Genomic DNA, 13,288 nt, shown 5'->3' on the forward strand with positions numbered 1-13,288 from the left:
GATTGTAAGTAAAAGTCCCAGAAGAAACCCTTCTCTCCAATTTCTTCTTACGTTCCTGTGCAAGCCCACGAAGGAGGGAATTGCATGATTTTAAGACCAAAGTCCTCTGTTTTTAAAAATCATATATCAAAACTTGAGAATGCAAAAGAGTTCTAATTACAACACCCAGGGGAATGGTTATGAAATACCAATAATGGTTGATAAATGCTCAACCTATTCAATGAAACACATACACAAACCTTTGACCAGAAGCACGGACTTAGAAGGTCACCATCAGCATGATGAAAGCCTTGGAACACGCCTCTGACAAGCAAGAAGGTCATTAGAGACCCAGGTGTTTCCCCTTTGATTAATGCACTCTCTGAGAAGCCCAGATTGAGAGGGAGCTATACATGATCAGCCTTTGTTTTGGAAAGGGCTTTCCTTGATCTTCTTGGGTTATTGTGCAGCCCATTCTACAAGCCTCCTCCCATTCTCCGTCCTGGTTGTCAAAACAAGTCTGTGGGAGAGGCATTCTCAGGAATGTATGATGCTCTGTTTAATATGGAAAATGATCCTTCCAAGGCAGGGGAAGAAATAAAGAAGCAGATTTCCTCCTTAGCCTTCACAATACAAACCCTCAAGGACACTGAGAGAAGGGTGGTTTAACAGGTGCATGAGGAAGATTTGAAAGTTGTGGCTCCTTCGGAAATTTGCTTCCCAGTTTAATTGTAGGCATCTAAAGGGTTAGGTCAACTCTAAGGATGATTCAAGTATTCCCTCTCATTTCCTTTTCTTTTCTTTTCTTTTTTTTAGACGGAATTTCACTCTTGTTGCCCAGGCTGGCGTGCAATGGCATGATCTCGGGTCACTGCAACCTCCGCCTCCTGGGTTCAAGTGATTCTCCTGCCTCAGCCTCCCAAGTAGCTGGGATTACAGGCATGGGCCACCACGCCCGACTAATTTTGTATTTTTAGTAGAGACAAGGTTTCTCCATGTTGGTCAGGCTGGTCTTGAACTCCCGACCTCAGGAGATCCGCCCACCTCAGCCTCCCAAAGTGCTGGGATTACAGTCTTGAGCCACCGGGCCCGGCCTAATTTTCTCCTTTTAAGTTTCTTAGAAAGAAAGGTGAGAGGCCGGGCGCGGTGGCTCATGCCTGTAATTCCAGCACTTTGGGATGCCGAGGCAGGTAGATCGCTTGAGGCCAAGAGTTCAAGACCAAGCTGGACAACATGGTGAAACTCTGTCTCAAAAAAAAAAAAAAAAAAAAAAACAAAATACAAAAAATAGCCAGGCACAGGTGGCATGTACCTGTGGTCCCAGCTACTCAGGAGGCTGAGGTGAGAGGAACACTTGAGCCCAGGGGGCGGAGATTGCAGTGGGCCGTGATGGTGCCACCGCACTCCAGCCTGGGCACAGAGCTTGTGACCATGACCCTGTCTCAAAACAAACACACACAAAAAAGTGAGAACTGTTTACCCCCTGCTTAGAGAAGGAAGGTTACTACTCTCAATGGGGAAGGTTGAATTTTTCAAAGATTAGCATATGATAAAACGAGTTGTACCTAGTTAGGATTTTCTGAATCTCAGCCTGTAAACTTACTAACTGTGTGATCTTAATATTGCTGAATCTCCATTTCCTCATCTATAAAATGGGGCTGAAATCTTCCTCAGAATTGTTGCAAGGATTAAATTAGGTAAATGAAGTTCAAATTTAATTCTGATACCTGGCCCATGGCATCCAGGAAACAGTAGCTATTATTATGTAATTGACTGTTCTTTGCTGATTCATTCATAGACTACAGGGATTTTGTGCACAAGAATCAATATTATGAAAATAATTATTGTGTAGATAGGCAATGCTAGATATTCAAGCATAAACAATTTAGTAATAAAGTGCTGAAATCCATGTGACTCTTGAACAGATAACACTTTCACGAAATCCGACTGGTACATGTCTGCTGTGATATAATGGGAAGGGCCTGGGTTTCAAGTCTGACATACCTGACTTCTGGTTCCAGCAATGCTACCATATAGCACAGAACCGGGGAACCATGGGAAAGTTACTCAGAAAATAGCCTATAAAATTTATAAAGCATTTACATGCTTTTATTATTTTACAATGCAATATTTTCTTTTTGTAGTCAGTTTTAATTGTGAGGCCTTGTATTTTTTTAAATGAAAATTAAAGCACTCTTTCAAATTCTTTATCTTTAGAGAACTATATTATATAAAGTTTGGAAAACAGGAAAAAGAGAATAAAAGTCATAATTCCACCCTCCTAACACAACCACCATCTTCATTGTGTATTCTCTTGCACTGAAAGCATCCAGAAGACCACACTGTGATCCTTCTTACCTGCTGTATTAGTCCATTTTCATGCAGCTGATAAAGACACACCCGAAACTCGGAACAAAAAGAAGCTTAACTAGACTTACACTTCCACATAGCTGGAGTGGCCTCAGAATCATGGTGGGAGGCGAAAGGCACTTCTTATACGGCAGTGGCAAGAGAAAAATGAGGAAGATGCAAAGGTGGAAACCTCTGATAAAACCATCAGATCCCATGAGACTTATTCACTACCATGAGGACAGTATGCGGGAAACCGCTCCCATGATTCAAATTATCTCCCACTGGGTCCCTTCCCACAACATGTGAGAATTATATCAAGACGAGATTTGGGTGGGGACACAGAGCCAAACCATATTACCTGCCTTCTCTCCACCATCCTCTCAATTGTTTTACTGGGTTTTTATCTGGCTAACAAAAACAAACAGGCAAAAAACAAAAACCACCACACATACACACACACACACACACACACACATACATCGCATCACATGAAACAGAAAAAGGCAAGATTTAGACTCCATAGAGCAAATGGATTTATGCTACGGCGTGGCTTTTATCCATTGTGAATGTGCTTCCTAAACACTCGGTTCTTGACTAATGTGAGCGTTATCAGGACAGGACCTGGAAAACCCTCAGTGAGTTTTCCCCCACCCATATTGAATCCCCTTGGGCCATCACGTCTGGATTGGTGGTCTGTTGGATGTTATTCAGTCATGAGTTCCTAACAAGAGACCTGAAAAAAGGCAACCATAAAGAAGGGATGGAGGGATGAGTTGGCCAAGAAAAAATTGTCTGATGTGTCCAGCATATTTCTCTTTGGGAAGCCCGATGCTCAGCATGGACCTCCATAGCACTAAGGAGAAAACAACCCAGCAGAAATACATCGTTTTCTGAAATATGTGGGAAGGGGACACTTAAGAGAAGTGAAGACAAAGCATGACACTGCTTCACAAAGAGAATAATAAACCTTGAAGCTCTTTGCCCCAAGAGGTACTTCATATGGACAGAAAATAAAAACAAATTCAAAGAGCTTTGGGTGTTGAGGGTTGGGGAGGTAGGAGTGCAAGATAAAATATAGGACATCTGGTTAACTTTTCATTTCAGATGAATAATAAGTAATTTTTTTTTAGTTTAAGTATGTCCTATCTATTCTTTGTATACCATATCCTGTATTTTTTAAATGTGTGAGGTTTCGGGTATCTATTTTTAAAAATATCTTTATTGAGATACAACTCACAAATTTAAAAACGTACTCATTTAAAGTGTGATTGTGCCACTGCACTTCAGCCTGAGTTGATCTATTCCCTTCAAAAGCCTGTCCTCAGCATTCCTTTGTCATTTTCATTTTCCTTATAATGGAAACTCCATAGCTCTCTGGGTGTGGTAGCTCACACTTGTAGTCCCAGCTACTTGGGAGGCTGAAGTGGGAGGATCACTTGAGCTCAGGAATTTGAGGCCAGCCTGGGCAATATAGTGAGACTCCATCTCTAAAAAAAAAAAATTCTTAGTTTCCCTTTTCTCCTCTCTCTGCCGTCTTCCCCTTCCCCCTACACCTTGACCTGCATGACTTACTGATGAATGATGAATGGAGAGGGATGGAAATTTTGTTTATCAGCTCTCCCAACACTGCATGCTCTTCCAGGGCAAATGACCGTGCTCACTTGTCTTTAAGTGCTTTTTACCTCCCTGTACATATTCTGGCAACTTCTGTCACTTTGGGGGTGAGGATTTCCCCATGGAAGTTCTGTGTGAGAAATCATGTTTAATGTGTGATTCTGTACAGATGGGTGTGTAGGAAATATGACCGACATACGCACTGACGTTGACCCGTACAAGTCTAGGCATCTGTTAAGTGTTTGGCCCTGTCCAGGAAGTAGCCGGGCCATAAAATCTGATATGGGGAGGAAGCTTGACCATGGGAGGGGCCCCTTCACAATAGATTCTGCAGGGACGGTTGGGGGAGGCAGGAATGCTAGCTAGGCTGAGCGTCTGAGCAAATGTGGACAGCCAGAGGGAGCCTTGGCCAAAACTCTTCTCTCCTCTGTCTCCAGGAATTGGAAGTGTCCCACTGAGGTGTCACCGTGAGTCCATCCAAACCTTACTGAATTACTACCTCCATTTTAAGGTGTGAGGTGTTCAGAGAATGTTTGTGACTCAATAGTTCTTAACATTTTAGTTCCTCAATTGTAAGTGTGCCAGCTTATGAAATAAAACACATCTGTTAGCACATTGATTTTGGAAAATTTCCACTGATAGTTGTGAGGGCAGACACAGACGGTGAGATTATAAGATTCTTTTTATTCACAGGGACTTCTTAAAAATCTAGCATGTTTTCCGTTCTCCTTGACGCCTTGTTCATGACAGGTGCTTGGCAAATATTAGTTGAATGGCTGAATAAATATATGTATGAGTGAACGGCAGACATCAAAGTCTTCCTGGATGAGGTCAAGAGCAGCCTGGGTAATGTAGCAAGACCCTGTCTATACCAAAAACTTTAAAAGGCATATCTGTGGTCCTAGCTAGCCTGTGGAGGCTGAGGCTGGAGATTGCTGAAGCCTGGGAGGTTGAGAGGTGAGCTGTGATTGCGCCAATGGACGGCAGCCTGGGCAACAGAGTGAGACCCTATCTCAACAAACAAACAAACAAACAAACAAACAAACAAATCAAAAAAAGTTCCCAGATATTTGAGAATGGAATTTGAGATCAGGAAACAGGCCATCATGTGAAAAGCCCCAGAGCAGTCATAGCTTTGCCACATAGAGTCTTGTGATTGGAACATGTCACTTAAACTCCATGACCTTCAGCTTCTGTGGCTGTAAATGGGAATCACCTCCTGCCATAAGTGGTTTTGAGAATCAAGTGAAATTTCAGATCTGAAAATGCTTTTCTGACTATAGGCTGCTGTATAGATCGAGGATAATCTGATAGCGTTCAAAACCCAGTGCTCACCACCTCCAACCTCTTGATCTTGCTCGAGTTAGTTAATCTACACAAGCCTTGGTTTTTTCATCTACAGAATGAGAATAATAATCACACCAACCTCATTGAATTGTCTTGAAACTTACATGAATTTATATGCACTCGAGAGTGCAGAGGTGAGCTCACGTGAGTTTCTCTTCCCTAGGTTGCCATCCTCTGCGTATTTTCTTTTTTTTTTTTTGAGACAGAGTCTCAGTCTGTCGCCCATGCTGCAGTGCAGTGGCACAATCTCAGCTCACTGCAACCTCCGCCTCCCAGGTTCAAGTGATTCTCCTGCCTTCGCCTCCTGAGTAGCTGGGATTACAGGCATGCACCACCACACCTGGCTAATTTTTCTTTTTTTTTTTTTTTTTTTTTGTATTTTTAGTAGAGACAGGGTTTCACCATGTTGGTCATGCTGATCTCGAACTCCTGACCTTGTGATCCACCTGCCTTAGCCTCCCAAAGTGCTGGGATTACGGGCGTGAGCCACTGCACCCAGCCTCTCCGCGTATTTTCTAAGTAGCTTGTTATTCTGCATTGCCCAGACTTGTTTCTCTGCCAACCCACCAGTCAGTAAGTAAATTAATTAGGTGATAAGTGATTCCTTGATCTTTTTATTATTACTATTTGGTTATGATGATTAAAGCAGATGGTCATCTGATTGGCCATAGGTCATGCATGCGAAGCAGCTGCAGTGGTGTCTCAGGATTGTTTCCTTATCAGAGACCTGCCATCCAGGTGTTTCCTCATCTTAGGAGCCGCCCTCTAGGTTTCCTCAAATTGTGTCTTTCAGATGAGACCCACCCATCGGAGCCAGGCTTTGAAGGAACTGACCGAAGTGTGCATGAGGAAGTACTTCATGGTGATGACCCTCGCCACCCTCTCAGGAAAACACAGTGACCTCTCCCCCAACACCCCCTTCCCACTCCCAGGTCCCCCGGCAAAGGCAGAAGAACCAAGCAAGCCTTTCCATCAAAGCAGCCATGAACCCCATTCTCATCCTTTCCAAGAACTCCCTGCTATACCAGATAGGGGTTTGGGGTTCTGTTTTCCATTTTTTAAAAAAATCATTTTAAGACTCTTGAACAGTGTGTCGGTTTACACTATTCTATCTTCTTAAGCCACCATATCAACATATTCACTCTGCTTCCTTTCTTTTCATTTGGCAGATGCCACACTTTTAATGGCAGCAATAAAAGGTGTTTCTATCAATGCCAGGTGGGCAGCCCTGACCATCTAAAGCCTCGGAGAGGGTTATACCAAGTCTCCTGTACACCTCTGTGCAAGTGACAACATGTGGGGACCTCTCATCCCAAAGTTTTGGGACAAAGTCTCCCGTCCCTTATCACTTGTTTTCACTGAGGCTAAATGTATCTGTTCAGTACATGGATAGATTTTTAAGCTCCTCTCACAAAGTCTTGTGCTTGAGACAAAATCAGCCCAGGTTCTGCACTTTGTCTATATTTCAGCAGCTCTCCTGCTTGATATTAAAAATAGCCTTGTCTAGTCCATCGAGATCAGACCCAGGAGACGGGCGCCTGCTATTCTAATCTCTGCTTCACAAATAGCTCTCTATGGGCTCAAGCATCTATCAACACTTCCAGGGGTCTCCAGTTATAAAACAGGGCCAGGCCTAGTCACCTATAAAGGTAGGCTCTGCTTAACTCTCCTGAGCTGTCCATGAGGTTAGCATGAGGCCTACAACAATCACATTTCTACCATGGACCAGAGACTTCCAATGGTGACTCAAAACTGAGAAACAGTTAAGAGCATCCCCCACACTCAGGGTATCCTGCATTTCCCAGGCCAGAACCTACAAAAGGTTCCCTTGAGACTCAAACTCAAACAGCACTGGTAAACAGGCTGCCCCTCCCCGCTTCTTCCCTCCTCCTGCAAACCACCCCCCATCCCTCACTTTCACCTCCCTTCCTCCCCAAGCCCATCTTGTACTCTGTGAAAAACTGTAGTCCCCTCAGTTGCCAAGGGAACCAAGCCTTTTATTCCATCCGTGACTAGCTGGTTGGGCTGAGGAGTGGGGCAACAACTGGTACCCAGGCCTTTGGAAGCCCAAGCCCTCCCTTTTTCCCAAAGGGGGAGGGGTGGGCTGCACCCCCCATTGCCTTTTCACCCAAACCCAGCTGGGTGGGACCGAGCCCTTGGGCTCTCAGGAGCTCCCTGGCTGTGGGCTCGGGAGATCAGTGCTCCCCAGGCCCTCCTCTGGCCCTGGCCCTTTCCAGAGGACAATAGCCTTCATGCAAGGGAAAATTCCATCGCCCAGGGTTCAAGTCTCCAAGGAGTTGCTGGGGCCTCTATTTAGCCTGGAGTGGGCTCTGAGGAGCCGCTGCAGCTGCCCGGCTTGTTTTCCCCCTCGCTGTGTTTTATTTTTAACCCCTGAGTTGCCAAGGATTGTTTTTCCCCAACCAGTGCCTGGGAACTAAGGGAGGGAAGAAATAAGGCTTTGTTCCCTTTGGGGAACTAATTGGGAAAGACAGGCAGTGTGGCCGGCTTGGCTCTATTAGGGTGTGAGGCTCCCACCCCTCACTGCACAACATCTTCACCCCAATCCATACCCAGGAGGCTGGGAGTGCAGAAGTGCCCCCCAGGATGCAACCAGAGGCCCGGGGGCTGGTGGGAACGCAAGTGCAGCTTCAAGACTGCAAAGGCAGCTCAGAGCCACTTTCTTGGGCTCCGAAGATATTCAGGAAATAAGATGTTGGGAGCTGGAAATGTCTATTTTTCCCATTTCAACCCCCCCAAACTAACCCCTGCTTTTCTCCTGCTGGTGGTGGTGGTGGTTGTTTTCCAGACCTGCATAATGAACTCTGGAAGAAAAGTGAGGGAACTCAAAAAAGTAAGAAACCAGAAAATAAAGACATTATACTTTTAAACACTAGGCTAATCAATGGGAAACACCCAGCAACCCCACTTACAAGTTTACTCCGTAAAAAATATTCCTTATACTCAGAAATTTAATTTCATTGCAAATCAGCTAGGAATTAATGAAAAATTTCTTCCACGGCCATTTTACTTTAAGATCAAATGGATTCCAGATAGGGACCCATTAAGAATCTAAGGACCATTTTGATCCCGTCTAGGAACAGAGCAAATTTCTAAGGAATCATCCACTTGCAGCAAGCCAGCACATTCAAGTTAGGGCTGTGGCATATGACACCCAGGGCGTTCAAGTAAAGACTGCTCGTCTATTTACCAAGAATATTTGAGAAAAGAAAATGCCCCTGCCTGGTGGACAATAGCACAAAGCATTTCTCTGTACCTGGGCACATTTGCTCCACTCGATAAAAGAGGACCCCTGACCCAGGTACACAGGCAGTTGGAGAAGAGGACAACAATGAACTGATACAAAGGCAAGAGGTTCCCGGTAGCATTGAAAGAACACAGATTGGTGCATAATGCATGGCATGTGCAATAAAAGTAAGTTGTATTAAAACTTCAGCCTTGTTAATGACTACAAAAAAAAATTGTTAGAAAGAATAAATAAGATCTTGGCCAGGCACAGTGGCTCACGCCTGTAATCCCAGCATTTTGGGAGGCCGAGGCAGGCGGATCACCTGAGGTCAGGAGTTCGAGACCAGCCTGGCCAACATGGTGAAACCCCATCTCTACTAAATATACAAAAAAATTAGCCAGGCATGATGGTGCACGCCTGTAATCCCAGCTACTTGGGGGGCTGAGGCAGGAGAATCTCCTGAACCTGGGAGGCGGAGGTTGCAGTGAGCCAAGATCGAACCACTGCACTCCAGCCTGGGCGACAAGAGCGAAAAGAATGAATAAGATCTGATATTTGATAGCACAACAAGGTGACTATAGTCAATAATGATTGAATTGTACATTTAAAAATAACGAAAAGAGTATAATTGGATTGTCTGTAACACAAAGGATAAAAGCTTTAAGTGATGGATACCCCATTTACCCTGATGCAATTACTACACATTGTATGCGTGTATCAAAATATCTCTCATGCCGCATAAATACACACACCTACTATGTCCCGACAAAAATTTAAAATTTTTTTTAATTTTTAAAAATTTGTTGAAAAACCATCAGCCCTGTTAAGTTGCTCACACATGCTGTTGCAGCCCCAGCTCACCCGGTAGTAAATCCTGCTGACACAGGGTCCCCCACAGCTATGGGTCTACCCTTCCTCTGGTGTGGCAAGACAACATTTTCAGGAAGCTGCTGGGCAGAATGAAGCAACTCAAAGCTCAGGAGAAGTGTGTACGTGCCTTTTAGGGCTGGGGTTTAACCCAGCACCCAGGGATTTCCCAGCATGCAGACAAAGGCACTGAGAGTTACAGCAGAAGCTGGAAGGGTGAGTCAAGCCAGGACTCAGCACGCTTGAACCCATCCACAGCTCCCACTCACATCATCCCACACATCCCTTTTCACATTTACTCCGAGCATCTGGAGCCCCAAGCTCCTGTGCCTCAACCCATGCTCTCAGTAACAGTATCCATTGCCAAGCCAGAATTGACTCTGGGCCCACCTCGCCACTCACTCAGAGTCCGTGAGGAGTGGGCACCGCACGCAGCCGTGAAACAAGCCAACTCACAGGTGGGCTCCCCACTGCACGTCTTGTCCGAAAAGACACCCCTCAGCCCCATCAGTGTTGACTTTGCATTGCGCCATTAGATTATTTCTTTCAGCTCTTCTTAAGACAAATGGCTGGCTGTTGGGAGACTGGCCAGGGTTAAGGTGGAGCCTCAATGTGGCCATTTTCACAGCCCCGGCAAAGCCTGTGGTTGATGCCAAACCCCCATTGAACTGAATAGAATGGAGGAAAGCTAACTAACCCACCAGAATAATAATCACTAATGCTATGGAGTGATCACACAGCAAGACTGTTCTAAGTGTTTTATGTGTATTCATTTATTTTTACCTCATCATAAGTACTATTATTTTTCTATTTTATAGATGAGAAAACTGAAACAAGGTCACAAACCAGATGGTCTAAAGGGTAGCCACTACTGTCTCCTAAAGAACCCCAATCAGGAATCCCAGATTAATTTGCCCAGCATCCTGTTTGGAAACCACATGTCCACCCTGCAACTGTACCTGGCTTGTGTCCCACAAGGAGGAAGATGCAGGGGCCTCTGGAAGCTAAGGAGGTAGACATGGGGTTTACTTGGGTTAATGTGGCCGGGGAGTCAGGAGACCTTGATTCCCATTCTGGCTCTGCCCCTACCCGCATGAGGATGGCCAACTGTTCCAACCATGGGTTCCACTCTCCTCATTGCTCAGCCACCAGGTTTCCAGGTCCCTCAGACCCCTGCACATCCTCAGATCTCTGAAGAACAGTGATTGGTGTGACGACAGGGCCCCTTCACAGAGCGAACTTGACAAAGAACCACTCACCGCACACACGAGCCTTAGAATGCACGTGTCAGTGTTTTGGGAAATATGTGCTGTTTTGAAATGTGTCTGGGCCATGAGCAAGTTTGGTGGGAGACAGGATAGGAGCTTTTCTTCCAGTTAATGAAGTGAGGCTTCATGGAGGAAGAAGATTTTCTTAGTCACATTTCCTGTTTCACACTGACCTTTTAAAAGGAAACCCACAAGTGAACCTGTGCTAGGGCCTGCTTGCAAAATCTACCCACAGGTATAATAAAGATGATCTAAATAAAGCCCACAGTAGGCCAAGCTTAACCTGAATCAGTGGAAATAATAAGATCACTAAGAAGGGCTGATGGCCTGAGATAAGAGACATGGTGGTGCTCCGTATACTGTAAATAGAAGTGACACGTGAGAGATTTAATGATTATTAAACAGGAATCTAAGCAGAGAGGCAGAGATAAACCATGCAATCTTTTCATCAGTCTCTAGGTACTCAGGGCTTAGCCACTCATTATAAAATGGAGACTCTAAAAAATTAGGAGAGGTGGATGCATTGATTTCAAAAGAAGTTGTGTTGATTGGGTTATAAAATTAATTGTGGGAATTAAGATTACTTATCTGCAGAGGAAAAGACCAAGAGATAACTGAAGAACTTAAAGTTGGTAAGGGGCCAGGCTCGGTGGCTCATGCCTATAATCCCAACACCTCAGGAGCCTGAGACGAGAGGACTGCTTGAGCCCAGTCGTTCAAGGCTAGCCTGGGCAACACAGTGACACCCCGCATTTACAAAAATATTTTTTTTGTCCCCAGATTTGGTAGTGTGTGTTTCTAGTCCCAGCTACTCGGGTGGCTAAGACAGGAGGACCGCTTGAGCCTGGGAGGTTGAGGTTGCAATGTGCTGTGATCACACCACTGCACTCCAGTCTGGGTGACGGAGCAAAACTCCATCTCAGAAAAAAACCAAAAGGTTGGTAAGGGATCGATTATTGGATGACACATTGCCATATCTACTGAGCACAGAATGACAGGCCCAAACAACAGCACACAGATATGGGATGCTCAAGGATGTCCCAGAGATGGCCAGGTATGGTGGCTCACGCCTGTAATCCCAGCACTTTGGGAGGCCAAGGCAGGCAGATCACTTGAGGTCAGGAGTTCGAGATCAGCCTGGCCAACATGGTGAAATCCTGTCTCTACTAAAAATACAAAAACTAGCTGGGTATGGTGGCGCATGCCCTGTAGTCCCAGCTACTCTGGAGGCCGAAGCAGGAGAATCACTTGAACCCGGGAGGCAGAGGTTCCAGTGAGCTGAGATCACACCACTGCACTCCATCCTGGGCAACTGAGCGAGACCCTGACTCAAAAAAAAAAGAAAAAAAAAAAAGAATGTCCCAGAGATACCTGCAGAACGGTTGCCAAGGCCACCCAAGGCCAGGGGAGCTTCACCATCAGGCAGCACCCATCGCCATGGCTGTTTACATTAACTCAGGGAAGACACCACAGAAATGTTAAGTTTTGAAAGCTTTGTTTTGTTTTGTCTTATTACTTTTTCATTTTAAAAAATATGGAATGCTTCACAAATTTGCATGTCATCCTTGCTCAGGGGCCATGCTAATCTTCTCTGTACTGTTCCAATTTTAGTACATGCACTGCCAAAGCGAGCACTGTTTTGTTTTGTTTTAAACAAGGAGGCCTGGAATTGGGCTGAAGTTAAAAAAAAAGAAATCATACAAAGGAAACAGTAATTATGTTAACAAAAATAGAGTGGGGAATAGGGTTAGGCCATGACAGGCAATGATCCTAAGAGCTAGAGATCTCTCCCACCCCAACAGAGAGAGACAGAGAGACAGACAGAGAGAGAGAGAGGGAGACAGAGACAGAGAGAGAGAGACACACACAGAGAGAGAGACACACACGCACACACACACACACAGAGAGAGACACACACACACACAGAGAGAGACACACACACACAGAGAGAGACACACACACACAGAGAGAGAGAGAGAGACAGAGACAGAGACAGAGAGAGAGAGAGAGAACCCTAAGGTATTAATATTCCTGACTTGAATACCTCAGGCTTTTCCCAGCCAACTTCCACGTTGCTCTCCTATCCGTCTCCACACCTAATTCTTCTACCAAACCCTTCTGTCCACCCCAGGAGATTGTGAACTCAGGCACCAAATCCAACAAGCTCCCCGAGGAACTTACAACAGTCTGTTTTACAGAGAGGTAAATGTTGCTGAGAGAGAAAATTGTCAGGCCTCGGTGTTCCAGAGCAAGAGGCATTCCTTCATTCCCAGAGAGGCCCTGGGCCTCAGCAAGCAAGCCCGACAAGCCCTCCGCAGCCAGAATCCAAGCTTCAGGCCGCACCTCCCTCACTGCTGGGCCCTGGACAGTGAGGCTGCTGCTCAGAACCCCTCTCCTCAGAGGGAAATTCCTCAGGGCTGCCCCACCCGACCTGTTCTCTCAGTCACTCAAGCCCTCTATCCTCTGTCACAGCCTGGCTCTGTCCCTTCCCATGCCCCAACCCCCAACCTCCCAGGACCCAGTGTCTCAGGGTTCCTGCCCTCCTCCAGCCCCGAGCAGCCTGGAAGCCAAGTGGCAAGGATGTGGTCAGCCGGGTGGGCCCTGAGAGCCGGTA

The 13,288-nt window shown here is 45.7% G+C and overlaps 1 protein-coding gene and 1 non-coding gene across 2 annotated transcripts in view; one reads left to right on the forward strand and one right to left on the reverse strand.

Annotated features, from left to right (window-relative positions):
* RAD51B (RAD51 paralog B) overlaps window positions 1–6,376 on the forward strand; it is a 909,884-nt gene extending 903,508 nt beyond the window's left edge. Inside the window, exon 11 of the mRNA XM_031001913.3 lies at window positions 6,086–6,376. Coding sequence (XP_030857773.2) covers window positions 6,086–6,192 — 107 coding nt within the window. The 3' untranslated portion in view covers window positions 6,193–6,376. The remainder of the gene's footprint in view (window positions 1–6,085) is intronic.
* Window positions 6,377–12,202: 5,826 nt separating this feature from the next.
* On the reverse strand, window positions 12,203–12,309 carry LOC115930751 (U6 spliceosomal RNA). The gene has a single exon (XR_004067351.1). It is a non-coding gene; the product is annotated as a U6 spliceosomal RNA (small nuclear RNA).
* Window positions 12,310–13,288: the final 979 nt, after the last annotated feature.

Source organism: Gorilla gorilla, chromosome 15 (assembly GCF_029281585.2).
Source record: "Gorilla gorilla gorilla isolate KB3781 chromosome 15, NHGRI_mGorGor1-v2.1_pri, whole genome shotgun sequence".
In the NCBI taxonomy this organism is placed as follows: Eukaryota; Metazoa; Chordata; class Mammalia; order Primates; family Hominidae; genus Gorilla; species Gorilla gorilla.